The sequence below is a fragment of the Sciurus vulgaris genome (assembly GCF_902686455.1).
Source record: "Sciurus vulgaris genome assembly, chromosome: 11".
Lineage (NCBI taxonomy): Eukaryota > Metazoa > Chordata > Mammalia > Rodentia > Sciuridae > Sciurus > Sciurus vulgaris.
The window spans coordinates 103,714,361-103,732,925 of record NC_136472.1 but is presented as its reverse complement, the minus strand read 5'-3'; the positions used below and the strand labels follow the sequence as shown (position 1 = coordinate 103,732,925).

At 33.4% G+C, this 18,565-nt stretch overlaps 1 protein-coding gene across 1 annotated transcript in view; it reads right to left on the bottom strand.

The window, feature by feature from the left end:
* Window positions 1-532: 532 nt before the first annotated feature.
* The window catches only part of CUL5 (cullin 5), an 86,660-nt gene continuing 68,627 nt past the window's right edge, over window positions 533-18,565 (bottom strand). Inside the window, 8 exon segments of the mRNA XM_079101682.1 lie at window positions 533-4,109; window positions 6,857-6,980; window positions 7,595-7,713; window positions 8,544-8,705; window positions 9,237-9,412; window positions 9,715-9,838; window positions 13,695-13,826; window positions 15,190-15,322. Coding sequence (XP_078957808.1) covers window positions 3,915-4,109; window positions 6,857-6,980; window positions 7,595-7,713; window positions 8,544-8,705; window positions 9,237-9,412; window positions 9,715-9,838; window positions 13,695-13,826; window positions 15,190-15,322 — 1,165 coding nt within the window. The 3' untranslated portion in view covers window positions 533-3,914.

The following is an 18,565-nucleotide window of genomic DNA, read 5'->3' as shown; positions in this document are numbered from 1 at the left end:
TGAGCCCCAACCAGCGCACTGGCAAGCACTCATACAAGTAAGAGTCTCCTGGAAGTTTAAGCTTAATGATAAATGTCTCTTGGTTTAGGTTAATATTACACTGAGACTAAACTTTTCTCTAGCTTCATTTCCAAGTCAATTCCTCTCCCTCAAATCCCCCAGATCTCATTCACTGAAAGTCCACAGCTGAGTTTAAGCTCATTATGAAGTCAACTGTGTTTGTCCAGTGAAGTGCCTATAAATATTTATTTCATGACTACTCCAGTAGAAATAAGATATAAATTCTAAATTTAAAGAGGCCTTTTAAAATTTATTTGAAATTTGGTTCCTTTGTGCAAATACCTGCTATATTGTTTTTTCCTTGAGACAAGGTCTTATGTTGCACAGGCTGGCCTCAAACTCCTGAGCTCAAGAGGTTCTCCTGCTTCAGCTTCCCAATTAGCTAGGACTACAAGAGCACCACCACACCCAGCTAAAAATTTTAATTAAACTCTTAGAAACTACTTCATGGTAGAAAATCAACATTTGGGGGATAAGTGAAAGCTTTTATATTACATTTTTATTTTGCAAGAAAATAAATTATACAACTTAAAAAATAAAATCCAAAAATTAAGCAGTTCATCAAAATATTTCAGCCTACTGCATACAGAAACTGCTACCATTTAAAATTGTACAGCATTATCATCTCAGTATGTAGTGGCACACATTCAAAATTGTATAGACCATATGAGGATAGATTACACCTTAGAAACTCAAAATTTGTTCAACACTCCAAAAGACATATAGTGTAGATGACAGGAAAGCTCTCATGTAATGTCTTTATCTCACAAACTTGACCTTGGAAGAATTTATAAGACAGCATCCCAGTCATTTACATGAAAATACAAAAACCAGCTTGTGTTTATGATAGCAAATCTTTCTTTAAAACTAGCAAATCTTTTACTCAAACTGAATTTTTAAAATTTGCCCTTTGAGCAGGACTAATGACATTGTACTGCAAATAATGCGAAATCCTTTTTTAACAACTAAGGTCATGTTTTGTATTAAATTTAATAAAAAGTAAAAAGAGTACTAACATTTCATTTTTGGAAATTTTTTTAACATTTATGCATAAAATAAGATCAAGGGACTTAAATAAACAGGTTGATAGAACTTGGGGACCGCTCCGATAAATGTAAAAATTGGAAGACTTCAGAATTTATTTCAAGATCCTCATCAAATCATTGGAACAGTGTTTATTATATCATTTTAACATCAAAATTATTATATATTTTTACTTTGCAAATTGTTTCATGTCTATACTTACTCTGGCAATGACATGGCAACAAAGGTTAACATTTTCAGATGGCTCCATCTTTAAAATCAGAAGATGAGTGTTCAAAACTTAACCTGAGGTGCCCTCTTGCCACACTACTTATAAAAAAATTTAAAAATTGTATTTTGGTAGTGAAGTGGGGGTTGGACTTTCTTTTTCCTTAACTATGTTAAGTTTCATTCCTGCTCAGATAGCACTAATTTTAAGTGTGCATTGGAGAAAAGAGACCTGATAATACTAGCTGTAATTGTGTACCTTTAACAAATTGCTGGTAAAAATTTTTTTTCAGATTCTGTTTTTTAAAATTAGCAAATCTATTGTCAAAGCATATTTAAAGAAAATTCAACAATGGTATAGGCACCATGTCAACTAAATGGTTTTCATAAACACCAAAAAGTAGTTAAACTTTTGTATACATAACAACAACAACAAAAAAGATGAAAACTGTGTGTACAGTATTTGTTGCTGTTCAATCCCCAAAATACAATTAGGACATAATTAGCTATTAAAAAATCTATAAAATTTAATAGAAAACTTTGCTATGGATTTTGTTACCCACTTTGCATTAAATTTGCCTTTAAAAAGCAAAACATCATGGCTCTCATTCTTAAATTAAACGACCAAAAATATTAGAAATTCCAAAGAAGTTCTGAGAACAATTATGGTTTAAAACAATAAAATTTAAACATTAAAAAAAAAAATGGCCTATAATTTTTCCTTCCACTGTTTCTTCCTTTGTCATTTTTGTATCAAGACAAGCAGATATGCAATACCAAACTATTTGTTAAACATAAGGGCCACAATTATTAAAAAATTATTTCTTCTAAATTTCAAATTTATTCACTGTTAGTCATCTAATTAGAGAAAACAATGAACACTAATTTTAAATTTAATTCTTCACAATGTGCTTGGTCTAATGATTGAGCTGAAGTATATTTTAAATTCTAAACAAAATTCAAATTTCCTATGAGTTTCAGAATATGCATTTGATTACAATCAGCAAAACCATAAATTGACTTTCCTTCTTTTCATTGGGAGCTCATAAAGCTTCTTGGGATAGGGGACAGATTTCACGAAATGCTCTTAAAAGCACTCTGCTATAATATAATACTGGATGCCTCTCAGCACTCCATTTCCTACCATTTTCAAAACCATACTTTTAAATATTACTTAACATCAAAAAGATATGACGTAATTTGTAAGAAAATTTGAAACATGCACCACAATGAATAAAAAATCCATGTTGAGCCATTTTTTCCCAATGGGAATAGATTTTTTTCTTCTCAGTTGTTCAAGTCCTCAAGTCCTAAAATTTGCACTGCTCTGGGTATTCAGTTGCCAGCAACTAGTAAGTTGCTGCTTTGGATTGACTGAAAGTAAAAAGGTAACTGTTGCCTTCTGAACATTTTAAAAATGTTTATTTTTAAAATATATAAATATATATATACATATTTGGCAAGTATACTGCTCATATTAAGACTGGAATAACTTTGCTTATGCTTTTCAGGTCTTATGTTGTGTTTTTCTCTTTCTCCTAGATGACTGATATTACTTTTGAAAAGAGAATGTCTTTCTTTCCAGAAACCTGAGGCTGTAAAAATCCCTAATCATGAGACTTTAAAATACCAAAATAGTTCTGTGCTACAGATTAAGAGATCCATTCCATAACTGTATTATATCACAGCAGGAGATTTCTGCATTGTGTTCAATAAATTTAGATATGGCATAATAAATATTAGGTATATAAATATTAAGTGTGTTAGTGAACACACTTAATGTTTGTTTTGCTGTTCTGACCCCTGTAGTCATAATGACCTACCTCTCTCCATAAATTTCTTTTGTACAACTGAAGCAATAATTAATATAAGCTTCACTTTTTCAAAACAAACTTTCCAGCCATGTAAGAGTCTTCAAAATTCCTTATCATTTAACAAACTAAAACAGCAGTCTCCTGCTTAAAGAATAACATTTTGTAAGTTGGAAATATTTAATACCATTTTTCAGGTCACCATTAAAATCCAGTTATTATACTGAAGCAGTGTTTGAACTAATAATTTGATACTATGAAATACTTAACTTCTCATCTACATCTGCCCTCTCCCAATGTTGTATTGACCAGCTCACTCTCATCAAAAGAAGCCAAGAATGCTACTTCTAGTTTTAATTGCATTTTTTAAAAAAAACAAAAGATAACAGCATTTTTCAGTGCATGAATATCTGAATATCCTTCCTTGTGCAAGTACATTTTTTAAGAGAGGAAAAAAGGAAAAAAGCAACAAGAACCCCGCCCTCTCCCGTCCCAACTGTATTTCTCCTGGTGGGTAAAAATCAAATTTACTTTTAAAAGTTCATAATGGGCTCTTCATGAATGCAAGTTTCTCCACAAAACAGCATGCTGTTACAGAGTGCGCAACATGAAGGGAATGCCATCATGCTAACTAATGTGAGTGGCAAAATAGAGTCATTTTGTAAGGTAAGGCAGAGATTTTCATATTTATGTAATCAAAGTCCAAATAAACCTTTCTCCAGCTCAAACTGGTAACTTTCTGCCCAAGCACTCCAAAATCTGGGTTCTTAATAATGTCCATGATATTCAAAATTATGCCATATATATGAAAGTGTTGATATCGGATTCATCTCTTCTGATGTATTTGTGCTCTATAAGCCATTCTATTTGCTCTTTTATCATTTTCTTTTGTGGCAAGAACATGTTTTTCAAAATTTCTACTAGTTCAGTCTGCAGTTGGGCATTACTAATTTTCTTTCTCATTTTCATTATTTGTATGATAGCTTCCTAAAAGAAAAAAGAAAAAAAAGGGGTTTTAAAAGATTAAGTAAAGCAAAATGAAAAATGACTTTTTATATGTATTTCATCCTCTATCCCACATCTGTCGGAATGAACAGCAATTACTAGGGAATTAATCCTAAGACCAATATTTACTTACAAAAAGTAAATTTATTAGCCAAGCACAGTGGCACATGCCTGTAATACCAGCAACTGGGGAGACTGAGGCAGAAGGATTGCAAGTTCCAGGTCAGCCTCAGCAACTTAGTGAGACCCTGTCTCAAAATAAAAAATAAAAAGGTCTAGGAATGTAGCTCAGTGATAGAACACCCTGGTTCAATCCCCTGTACCAAAAACAAAAAAATAAACAGAAACACCCACATAAGTTTATTTACTTAAACATTTTTTTCACTCCTCATGAAAGATAATCTGATTATAGAGATTCTGAAAATAAGGAAAAGCAAGATTACCCAGAATCTCTCATCTGAAATACACATCTTTTCATTTCTTTAAATACACCACACACATTTTAAAATTCATCTTACCTGTGAACACAGTATGTGTATAACCCAATATTGTGTCTAACATCAATTATGATATAACAAACCATGTATGCACAAATTCCCTGTATTCAGTTATTTCTTTGTATAACAGTACTATTTTAAAAATAAGTACTATTTATAAAATATTTATCAGATTAATAAGTTATATTTGCTATAAATATTACTTTTAGTTTGTATTAATTCAGTTAATACAAACTGGTAACTCGTAGCTCTAACTGGTAACTTTCTGCCCAAGTACTCCAAAATCTGGGATTTTCTTTTTTTTTTTAAAGTAATAGTATTCTTTAAAAAAATTTTTTTTTTTTTTTTTTTTTAGAAGTTGATAGATCTTTGTTTTATTCATTTATTTCTATGTGGTGCTGAGAATTGAACCCAGTGCCTCACACATGCTACGCAAGCACTCTACCACTGAGCTACACCTGAGACCATAATCTGGGTTCTTAATAATGTCTATGTTATTCAAAATTATGCCATATATATGAAAGTGTTGATATTGAATCCATCTCTTCTGATGTATTTGTGCTCTATCAGCCATTCTATTTGCTCTTGCTCTATTTACTTTTGTGGCAAGTACATGTTTTTCATGTTCATAAAAAAAATAAGTATTTTTTTCATAGGGTCAATTTCTTTTCTTTTTAAATATTTTTATTAGTTGTTGATGAATCTTTATTTGTTTATTTGTATGGGGTGCTGAGAACTGACCCATTACTTCACACATGCTAGGCAAGTAGTGTTCTACCACTGAGCCACAACTGCAGCCCATAAGTCAATTTCATCAATGTTTTTTCTTGTTCTTTTTAGATACACGACAGTAGGATGTAGTTGACATGTTACACATACATTCAGTGTAACTTCCGATTCTTGAGGTTGTACATGATGGGGAGTTACACTGGTTGTGTATATTCATATATGAACACAGAAAAGTTACGTCCAATTCATTATACTATTTTTCCTATTCTCATCCCCCCCTTCCTCATCAATGTTTTTCTTGGCAATTTCTGTAATTATTATTAATCTTGCAATACAGGTTATCTGAAATTGGTAAATATCCTTTTCTCTTTTACTTTTTCTAGTATAAGCCATCTTCTTAGCTTACAAAAGGCATCTTATCTACCTTAGTGGAGATTAGAATTTGTTCTAAAGGAAATGTGAAAAGAGAAAAAGAAAAAATACATTTGGCCCTTTGTGTCTATAGGTTCCACATCCACAGATTCGACCAACCTTACAGGTATGCACCTCTGTGCCCTGCCAATTAAGTTTTTCAATTCATTTTTTTCTGTGCTACTTTGTCAAATTATAGGATTTATAAGTAATGAAAAATTTTACTTTTTCCTCTTGGTTCATATTTTATTATACTGGTCAGAAGTTTTAAATAATTTTAAATAAAAAATAGTAAATTGGGACAATTTGGCTTTAAAAACTTTTTCAAAGTTAAAATTATCATGTTAGTTTAAAATGAGTATCCTTTATCGTGTTCAGAAGGTATCATATTCCTATTATTCAACCTTAAAGAAGAATGAAATTATGGCATTTGCAGGTAAATGGATGAAGTTAGAGAATATCATGCTAAATGAAATAATATGCCAATCCCCAAAAACCAAGGCCAAATATTTTCTCTGATATGTGGATGCTGATCCATAATGGGAATAGGGGGCAAGGGAAAAATGGAGCAACTTCAGATTGGGCAGCAGGGAGTGAGGGAAGGGGAGGGAATGGGAAAGATGGTGGAATGAGATGGATACTCATATTACCCTCTGTATATGTAAGATTACATGAATGGTATGACTCTGCATCATGTATAACCAGAGAAATAAAAAGTTGTGCTCCATTTGTGTACAATAATTCGAAATGCATTCTGCTGTCATATATAACTAATCGGAACACACAAACACACACACACACAAAGAAGGTATCATATTCCTAAAGAAAAAAAATCCGCCCTGTACCCCCCAATCCCTAGCCAGGGGTTGAACCCAGGGGTACTTTACCAGTGAGCTACACCAGCCTTTTGAATTTCTTATGTGGAGATAGGGTCTTGCTAAGTTGCCAAGGCTGACCTTAGATTTATGATCCTCTTGTCTCAGCCTCCCAAGTAGTTGAGATTCAGGTATGTATCAGTGAGCCTAGATAGTTTGAAGATTTAAACAAACAAAAAACCCTAAGACTTAGACATTTTATCATAATATCACAAACCTGGGTTCTTAATATTCTTAGTTGAACTATTCCTTCATTCTCTTCTTCTCTCATCCTTTCTGTAGTGAGCTGCAAGCGTCCAATTAAGTTGATTTTACCTCTTTTCTGAACTTTTGCATTTTTTCTGTAAAAAACATTGCTCAGTGAAAGGGCTTTCAAACACTGTATTATAGCAACAGTAGCTGAGAGAAAAGATTTAGAAATATTCTAAAAATTAAGAAATAACAAATAACCAACATACACCTTTAAACAAATCCTATTCCTCTCATAATGATTTCTTATAAGAAATTTGATAATTTATATTGCCATGAAAATAATTCATTAGATAATTGAAGAGACATGGGTTGTAATTCAACATTATCTAATTAATCTTTAGGGAAAAATGCTCTGCCTGGATAAAGTTGCTTTATAGCACAAAAGAAAGTTTACTTTAAAGAGGAAGGGCAATATAGTATAATATCAGACACCAAAAATATGTCCATAAAAATATGGTAAAGAAGTAAATATCTCAAGTTCATTAATGTATGTTTTTCCCAGAGGCCCCACCCACCTCTGCCCTCTGACCCTACCCTCTGGCTCCCTAATAATTTTAATAAAACACTAAATGACAAATTTCAATTGATGATAATATATAGCCATTGTTATAAATATCATGTAAATAAAAATTATTTTGCTAAAAAAAAAAACTAAAAGTCAAACAAGGCATTTTTATTTTATATCGACCAACATAAACCTTACATTAAACTGAACTCCTGGTTCACTGAGAAGAGGGTACCTTCTGTAAAGTCTTTGGGTGAGTTCACTTGAGGTTCATACAGTAAAACTTGCCGTTTGAGCTTTGGGAAAGCTACTAAAGACTATGAAGAATAAAGAGAAAACAATTAGTATTTAGAAACAGTACGGGATATTAAGATCAATTCTCCAACACAACCAATATAAGCAAGAAAGGATTATAAACACAAATTTACAATCCAAATTTGTATTTGGTACCTCCATGAATATAACAATTTAAATATACCATGCAGAAAAAACAGGAGAAAAGTGTTGGTTACAAGGAAGCAATAAATATTCCCTTTATAGGAAAATAAGGAATTAGAATTGGTCACATAGGACAGTAGCAAATTCCACTTGTCAGTTATATACCTGACCTTACCTCCATAGGAAATAATTTATTTTGAAACTTATAAGTTGCTTATGAAAGACAGAAAGTAGTTACAAAGTAAAAAGCTGATGAGTAGATTTTATAAATTCTCAAAAGATCTGACGTATTCTCTTAGATTTTAGTCATCATTAATTCTTTGTAATTCTTGGTATAAAAAGTAAGTATAGTACATACATGTCTTTGGGATGACTACTCACAGGTAAAAAATACCAATTCAATCTTTCTCCTTTTTTTGCCTTTCTCTGTCATGGTAACTTACCTATTTTTTCAATTTCTTTTTTCCAGAATATCTAATTTTTCTATTTTTCTTGGTTAAAATGTCATTTTGAGAGTGTTATGGACTCAAAAATTCACAAGGGTTGGGGTGTAGCTCAGTGGTAGAGTGTGTGCCTAGCATGTGTGAGGCCTTGGATTTTATCCCCAGTGCACCAAAAAACAAAACAAAATAAAACAAAAAAACCAAAAAAACTAACCACAAACTTCCAGAATACAATTTGATAAACGAAATAAATAAAACAAACCAACCCATAAAGTCCTTCTAAGTTCAGCATCAGGGAGTTCAGTTGCAAGTTTTAGATTTTCAAAGCTGATTTTCTCTCTGGGTCTTTGGTTCCATGCAAACAAGACAGCCAGTTGAAACGTGGTAACCTCCAAATCATATTGACCTACTTCATTCTTAAATGTTATCTATAATAGATAAGATAAATTTTAATAAGAAGCTCTTCATAATGATTACCATCTACCTAATAAAATATCCGTTACATGAGATCATATGTGAAAAGACAGTCTTCCAATATTTGCATTATTCCTTTCTTAGAGGTAATGAAAATTTTAACAAAACTTAATGACTCATCTCTTGGCTTTCCCTCTAACAGAATGTGGCTGTGACTGAGTTCTGTTCAATGTGATGAAAGTGGAAATAATGGAGGAAACTTCTAGAAGCTGCCTTTAAATTAAGGTACACCTTTTCCTTTTCCTTTCTGTTGTCAGGAAGACATACAAAGTGGGGATCATATGGGGTCCTGTTGATAAGGACAATAACAGAAGCATGATGGTGCAATCAGAAGACTAAATCACTAACAATTTCATGGCACAGATCCACTATTCCTGTGAAAATTTTTATCTGTGAGAGAAGCAGAAAATCTATTTTAAGTAATTCTTATTTGGAGTTCTACTTTCACCCAAACAGAAACCTGAACTAACGTATCACCTACTTACAATTCCATTTGACATGAGATGATGCCAATGTAGTTTTCTACCACTATGATTTTTTTTATAAAATTCTTCTACTTCAGGTATCAAATCCTCCAGTTCAGTAGGAAGTGAGACAAAGACTTTCTCAGAGCTTCTTGACCAGGCACCAGCATTCAGAATTTTTATATTAACTGAATCAGCTAAAGGGCAGAATATCAAAAAATATTAAACAATCTTGACAACAGATAAAATTTTAAAAATAAAATAGATTAAATTGGGTAAAAAATAAACAAGTCTCTAAAGATTTTGTTGTAAGTATCCTTTTGTTTCAAAAACTAGATTTGCAAATGTAACATTCTGCTTTGATAGATGTCTCCAGGAATGTGAACCTCATAACCTTTCTGGATCTATTACTGCTATTTAGCTTTAATTATCAGAAACAAAGATATTCTTTTTTAAAAGTTTAAAATACATACACACATATGTAATTATAAAATAATACCTGGTAAAGCCAACTTATTATTTTTGTGCATTTCCTTAAAAGCTTGGTTCAAATCTTCAGACACTTTTATGTCCTGAAACATTCTAGCAAGTTTGTTTACATAATCTGCTGGCATACCGACTTCCTACAAAAACCAAAAACAAAAAAGATAAATGTATAATCTAATATACTACCAGAAAAAAATTAAAAATTTTAACAGAAAACTGTCTTATATGCTTCAATAAAAAATTTTCTTTTCTCCCTTAATTTGACTCTCAGAAACAAAATAGGATAGTGAGGGTAGTCCTTGCTTTACACAATTTCAGTCTGCACAAATTTTACAGAATAGTTTTAACATCAGTTCTCAACAACACAGCTCAACCTCAGGTGCTACTATATAATAAATGTACTTGTGTAAAGTACAAAACTTCACTTCTAGTTTCTCAATCCATAAGTCATGACAAAAGTAACAGAAGCACAGAGTTGGGGGTGTAGCTCAGTGGTAGAGAGCTCACCTTCCATATTCAAGGCCCTGGGCTAGATCTCTAGCATCCCAAATACAAACAAACAAACAAACAAACAAACAAACAAACAAACAAACGAAAAAACTTATCAGAAGCACAACATGATCAGCTAACAAACACTACTTTATTAAAAAACGATTGGTCATTTGTTTATTCAATTCACCCATAGATAGCAAAGTGTGTAGTTTTGTTGCAACTTTGTTTTACAGAGATAAAACTACATATTTTACAAAAATGGATAATCAAGAGGCAATTGACAACAAAGATGATAAAAGTATATTAGAAAATTAAAAAGTGATAATGTTGCTGGGTGCACTGGCAAATCCCTATAATTCCAGGAAGGGTGAATATGAGGAGGATGGAAAGTTCTAAGCTAGTTTTGGCAACATGGTCTCAAAATAAGACTAGGGATATAGCTCTAGCTCAGTGGTAGAGTGCCTCTTCAATCCCCAGTACTGGAAAAAAAAAAAAAAAAAAAGTAATAATGTTGGAAATGAAAAAAAGAGAACATAAATGGAGTTATAGAACAAAACTAACAGATTGTTGTAATGTTAATATTCTCAATGCTGAGCATTCATTATATATGGAGGTATAAGATCTTAGTGAAAGAAAGTTGTTGACGTAAATGAGAAAAGTGGTAAGTGGCATGGTAGAAATGGAGGCAGGCAACTGCTATTCAAACTAATCTTCATTTGAATGACAGCTTTATTAAGACACATAAGTCACCTACCATAAGATTCATACTTTTAAAGTGTACAACTTAGTGAATTTTAGAATATTTATAGGGTTGAGCAACCATCACCACAAATTTTAGAACATTTTGTTACTCTAAAAACAGACCCATATTTATTTGTAGTCACTCCCCATTTCCACTTCTGGCCCCAATTTCTGTAAACCACTTAATATATATATTTTTGTCTTTGTAGATTTGCCTACCCTACCCATCTCATTTTACTGGAACTGTATGATATATGGTTTGTGATTGGCTTCTTTCACTTCAGTATTATAATATTTTCTAAGTATATCCAAATGCTTGTGTGTGTCAGTACTTCATTTCTTTTTATTGAAAGGTCATATTCCATGGAACCGCCATTTGACCCAGCTATCCCACTTCTTGGTTTATACCCAAAAGACTTAAAATCAGCATACTACAGTAAAACAGTCACATCAATGTTTACAGCTGCTCAATTCACAATAGCTAAACTATGGAACCAATCTAGATGTCCTTCAACAGATGAATGGATAAAGAAAATTTGGTACATATACACAATGGAATATTACTCAGCCTTAAAGAAGAATGAAATTCTGGCATTTGCAGGTAAATGGATGGAACTAGGGAATATCATAACAAGTAAAATAAGCCAGTCCAAAAATCCAAAGGCCTAATGTTTTCTCTGATGAGTGGATGCTGATCCATAGTTGGGGGTAGGTAGGGAACAATGAAGGAACTTTGGATTATGCAGAGGACAGTGATGGGAGGAGTGAAGTGGTAGAGATGGGAAGAACGGTTGAATAAGACAGACATTATTACCCTATATACATGTATAAAAAAAGTTGTTTTAATTTAAAAAGTCATATTCTATTGTTTGGGTAAACATTTTGTTCCTTCATTAGCTTGTTAACATTTGGCATTATTTCTAAATGATATTGCCAGGAGGCTGGGGTTGTGATTCAGTGGTAGAACACTTGCCTGGCATTTGTGAGGCCCTGGGTTCGATCCTTAGTACCACATATAAATAAATAAATTAAATAAAGGTACACTGACAATGAAAAAATTAAAAAAAATATTGACAGGAACATCCACATACAAAAAATTTCATGGAGATATATATATATATATATTTTTTTTTTTTCCTCATATGTATTCAGAAGAATACCTAGGAGAGGAATTGCTGCATCAAGTCTGTTTAACAAAGTCCCTTTAACTTTTTGAGGAACTATCATTTTTCTGAAGTGGCTGCCCTATATTATATCCTAACAGCAGCTTACCAGAGTTCCAATTTCTCTTCTTTCTCCTAAACATTTGTTTTCATCTGTACTTTTTATTTTAGTTATTATAGTGAGGATAAAGTGATTATTATAGTGGAGATATGCAGTGATTTTGATTTCCACTTCACTAAAGATTACTAATGTTGAGCATCTCTGCATGCACTATTCATCTTCTTTAAGAAATGTCTATTCACAACCCCAGCTACTTGGGATGCTGAGGCTGGAAACTGCCAAGTTTGAGGCCAGCCCTGGCAACTCAGCAAGACTCTCTCTCAATCAAAGTAAAAAAAATTAAAAGAGCTGGGGATGTAGTTCAGAAGCAAAATGCCCAATCCTCAGGGCTGAGAAAAAAAAAAGGTTTCTCCAAATCCTTCACCCATTTTTAATTGGGCTATTTGATACTTTGTTGTTTTATATATATATACATATATATATATATATATATATATTTTTTTTTTTTTGGCGGTACTGGGGATCAAACTCAGGGCCTTGTGCTTGCGAGGCAAGCACTCTACCAGCTGAGCTATCTCCCCAGCCCTATATATATATTTTTGACACTTTGTTGTTATACACACACACATATACGTACATATATATATATATATATACATACAATTAGTTTTGCTATTTTTCCATCTTCCTATACATATGACAATAAGTTTTGAATGTTTTGACAAAATTTTTTTAAAAGTCACAGAACAATCATTATTTTTCCAACTATGCAGTTTCACTTGGTAGTAAAATTACTATCCCAAATGCCATGTAAAGTATGACTATCTGTAATTTAAAACATCCTTTTTATTTATATACATACATATAAATATATGTATATAGAAATAATTTATGTATGTATACATAAATTAAAATGAAGTGAAAGGAATAAACTAAAATATTTTCACATGAGAATTTAGTTATAATTAGCACTGATTACCCTAAAGAAGCCATCATCTAAAGGCTCTTTCTGCTATCAAAAGATATATCTGAGCTATTTGTTGTTTTTTATTTATAAATGGCTTTATAATTAAGCATTTAGTACTGAAAATACCTTGAAAATGAATTTATTTATTTACTGGTTGTGGTGGTACATGCCTGTGATCCCAGCTACTTGGGAAGGATTATAAATTTGAGGCCCTGTCTCAAAATTAAAAAAGGCTGGGGCAGTAGCTCTACGGTAGAGCTCTTGTACAGCATGCACAAAACTTGGGGTTTAATCCCAGGTATCATGAAGAATGAAATTATTTGTCCTGTGGTCTATTTAATAAGGTAATTTTAAACAAGAGTGTGTCAAAAGGCAATGAAACAGTAGAAACAAAGGTGCTTTACTGTCTTCATTAAGAAAATGTGCTTTATTAGGTATTGCTTAATTTTACAAGTCTATATTGTACTCTTACTAAAACATCACTATATCTTTGACATTAATAGTATCACCACATTTATGAACCATGTAAGGATATTAAAAAACCAAATATTTAAAAAAATTTTACTTACTCTTAGCCACTCTACCATATTTTCTTCAATTTCACTATCGGCAGAGATGTCTAATATAAGTCGTCTTGTCAAGTGAGCTTTGTGATACCTCATAAAAACATCTTTGTTTTGTACATATTTAAGTACCAAGAGCTGCACAGAAAAGAAGAATACAAATAATTTTAAATGCTGGAGAGGTTGTGGAGAAAAAGGTTCACTTTGCACTGTTGGTGAGACCCAAATCCCCAAGAAATAATATCACATAAAAGTTACTTTCAATTCTTTTTTAAAATTTTTTAAAATTTTTATTGTAAACCAAATGGGATACATGTTGATTCTCTGTACATGGAGTAAAGGCATACCATTTGTGTAATCATACATCCACATAGGGCAATGTTGTCTGATTCATTCTGTAATTTTTTCCCCCTACCCTCCCACCCCTCTTTTCTCTCTATACAGTCCCTCCTTCCTCCATTCTTGCCCCCCCATTATGTGTCATCATCCACTTATCAGCGAGATCATTCTTCCTTTGGTTTTTTGAGATTGGCTTATCTCATTTAGCATGATATTCTCCAGTTTCATCCATTTGCCTGCAAATGCCATAATTTTATTATTCTTTATGGCTGAGTAATATTCCATTGTATAAATATACCATAGTTTCTTTATCCATTCATCAATTGAAGGGCATCTAGGTTGGTTCCACAATCTGGCTATTGTGAATTGAGCAGCTATGAACATTGATGTGGCTGCATTTTTGTAGTATTCTGCTTTTAAGTCCTTTGGTTATAGGCCGAGGAGTGGGATAGCTGGGTCAAATGGTGGTTCCATTCCAAGCTTTCTGAAGAATCTCCACACTGCTTTCCAGATTGGCTGCACTAATGTGCAACCCCATCAGCAATATATCTTTCAATTCTTATATATTCTTAGCCATCTGTCTCATTTAAGCCTTTCCATATCCCCTCAATGTCAAAATTCTCTAAGTTCATACAGATAGAAGCCTACTAAATTATTCATCTCTGAAAAATCAGTCCTGATATACTACTCCACTGCTTTAAAAGTTAGCAAATTTGAGACTAACAAAATAACCTCTTAGCGTCAAGAAACAGTTTTTAAGACTTCACATAATATGTAACAATATGCCAGATGCACACACCTGTAATCCCAGCGGCTCGGCTGAGACAAGAGGATCAAGGTACTAAGCAATTCAGTGAGATTCTCTCTCTAAATACAATACAAAAAATAGGGCTGGGAATGTGGCTCCGTGGTGGAGTACCCCTGAGTTCAATCCCCAGTTAAATAAAAATCAATGGATCTTTCCCAATTTTCTTTTCTACTTATCTCCTCCCCAACCCACCCTCACCCTTTTTTTGATACTAGTTTTCTCTGTGATCCTTTTTCTTTATACTTGTCCTCTACCTTTACTTCTTTTTTCCTTGGCTTATTACCATTATGCTAATAAGCAGAAGACAAAAGAATGAAAGCAACTAGCTATCTAAAATACAAAAAATTTACATACCACTTCTTTAAGCTTTGCTTCAATCTCTTCAGAGGTTAGTTTTTTGCTTAATGGTGTTTTTCTTAGCAACATGTCACAGTAATTGGCAAGCAATTCAGGGCATTTTGATTCAGGTTGAGTTTTCAATCCCACTCTGAAAAACAAAACCAGAGATGAAAAATGATTAATATTTGCAAAGCTTTTTTTTTTCTAAAGCCAATATTTTCCAGAAACTAATTCTTTATGTTGAACAGCAAAATTCTTATGTGGAGTAATCCAGGGATCAGGAATGGGGTTAAGGTGAGCAAGATATCTAGGGTACATAATTTATGGAGGCACTCATTCGTGGGGTCCTGTAAGTGCTACCCTACTCCTACTGGAGCCTGAGAATGAGAAATTCCTTAAATTTTACCGTGTGAGTAGTACCTATTTGCCTAACCCTAATTCAGGGTTGCAATGATCTTTACTCAGATACCTTTATTTATTCAGATATTTATTCACATACAAAGATTTTATTCAGATATCTGCTAAAACAGAAAAACATGTAAATCCTTAGTCCCTGATATGTTGATTTTTAATTTGATGAATGAAATTTCTCCTCCTCCCAATTATGCCTTTTGTGTGTGTGTGTGGGGGGGGTGATGATGGGGATTGAACCCAGGGGTGCTCTATCAGTAAGCCACACCTCCAGACCTTTTTAATTTTTTGAAACAGGATCTCATTTGCTGAGGCTGGCCTGGAACTTGCAATTCTCCTATGTTGGTGATATTGCCATTTATTGGTGGTAAGTTCTGCTTTCTCAGATGTTAAAGCATAACACCAGAGATGCACGTCAAGGCAAGCATATTAAGCAGGTTTTATTTAAGGTAATAATACAGACTTCTTCTGGGAGGAAGATGAGGACCATGGCTGACGTTCTAGAATCCCAAGAAGTGAGTGACCCCGCATCTTTTATAGATTAGGGTCTCCTTTGTTCTCCTGTTCTCTCCCCACTTACCTTTCTCCTTTCTACCTATAGTGACTAGGCCCAGGAGATGCCAGTGAGACAGCAAAAAGGTAAGAAGCAGATTGGGTAGAGGGAGGGACAAATGGAGTGATTCAGAAAGGCTGGGGCCCAAGGGGCATTAATTAGCAATTCCCTGCCTGTGGCTTTTTGGGAGGGGTAGCACAGGCAGGCAACATTGGTGATCAAAAGGCTTCTGGAAACACTGACTTTCCAGTCTCCCAGGGGTGATTTCCAATTTCTCTCTCTTTTTTTTTTTTGGTATTGAATTCAGGGGCATTTGCCCACTAAGCCACATCCCCAGCCCTATTTTGTATTTTATTTAGAGGCAGGGCCTCACTGAATTGCTTAGTGCTTCCGTAAGTTGCTGAGGCTGGCTTTGAATGCATGATCCTCCTATCTCAGCCTCCTGAGCTGCTGGGATTACAGGTGTGCGCTACTGTGCCCAGCTCTACTTATTTTAATAATGTCTTTGCCCTGAAAAATCTTAATCATGTAAGTAAGCTGATGGGACCAGAATAAATTTTTCTTATGATGTCAAATTTTTCCTGAATCATTTGTTTAAAAAAAAAAAAGTTGACCTAACATTAAAGTTTAATTTTAACAATTCATATTTTCAATAGTGAGTAATTATAAACTATCCAACTTGCAAAGGCTCTGATACATAATTCATTAGAAATTCATTTTCTGTACATCAATACCATATGTCAAATACCTTCTTAGGCAACCTGGAGGCTTTTTTATACAGACACAAAATACTATGGTATGAATGCTGAGAGGTATTGCTTCCTTTGAGAAGTGTGGATGGCTAATTGTGGGAGTGGAAAGGAAAAACTGCTACATGATGGTTACATCACAGAGCTCAGTTTTAAAAAGAAGTGGACACAGAAGACAAAGATTAGGAATTAATTTCCTTGAAAGTATCCACACCTAATATACTCATGCTCTAGGAAAGTTTTTCTGTAACCCTCAACATAGGCAATTCGCACTAACAACATGAGAATCTATTCATCTCTTCAAATATTTTGTAGTGCAAATACTGCTGAGGTCAGTATTGAACTCCTGTGACAATCCAATCCCTATGGGAAGGAGCTGACCACTTTAATCCAATTAGGAACTGAGCTGGTTCAAGGTTGGGTTGCAGTTCTGCTAAGAATTTGTCTTCCTCTGGTTAGCCACTGAATTTAAACAATGTTCCTCCTTGGTTTTCAATTAGAGTTCACTGGGTTTTGTCTCTCCTGTCTTGTGTGATCACCAAATCTTTCTCTTGCTCCCAGCAGCATTTCTCAGTCTGAACTAAACTTACATTTTCAGCTTCTACTTCTCTTTAAGGAACAGTTACAAATTCTCAGTTAACCTCTAAAAGGTTTTCTCACATTCTGTTAAGTTTCCATTCTCTCATCATAGCTGTTTCTGTAGCTCTTTGATAACATTAAAATTACTAAATTTTACTTCATCATTCTAGTTGTTATTACAGTGGAAACACTGGTGGTTCTTCTCCTCAGAAGTGAGTCTCCCAAATAACCTGGAAGCTAGTAAAAGTTTATACTTCTAGAAGATTACCTACCCTACCTCTGAAAGCCTCAACACATATGGTCTGCTATCTGGGTCAGCTATTGATATTCATTTTGTTCCACAGAAAATTTTTACTTTAATCTGGAGCTAAAGGATATGGTAATATTAGAATCTGAAAATAAAGAAGATTAAGCAATCCTCACTTTTGGGAAACTATCTTGAAAATGCAGGTTTCACTTATGTAAAATGATGAATGTACAATATTATTCCTCTGTAGCATTAAAGGTAGCAGCAAACATTGGAAATTGGTGCAGGATCAGTTAAATAAACAAGAGCACACCTACCAGACAGAATGCCATGGTACTATTAAAAATAATGAGATTATAAAAAACTTACAGCTTACATTATAGTGGTGAGCAACTGAGAACAAGTCCCCTAAAACCAATAAAAAGATAAGGATATCTGAATTCACCAATGACATGAATCACTGTACCAGAATTCCTTGTAAGAGTAACTGGGCAAGAAAAAGAAACAGAAGACATCCAAATTTGAAAGGAAGTAGTTAAAGTATCTATTTTCAGATGTCATGACTTTGTGTATAGAAAATCTAGAAGAACCCATAAAAAAGCCATTAGGGCTAATAAATGAATTTAGGAAAACTGCATAGTACAAAATAGCATTAACATCATTTATATTTTTATATACCAGCAACACATAATCCAAAAGGAAATTAAGAAAATAATTTTTTAAAATACCATCTGGGAATAATTTTAACCAAGAAGGTGAAAGACACTAAAAACTAGAAAACATTACTGAAAGGAATAAAAGAAGATCTAAATAAACAGAGTGACATCACACTTTCATGCCCTGGGAGACATA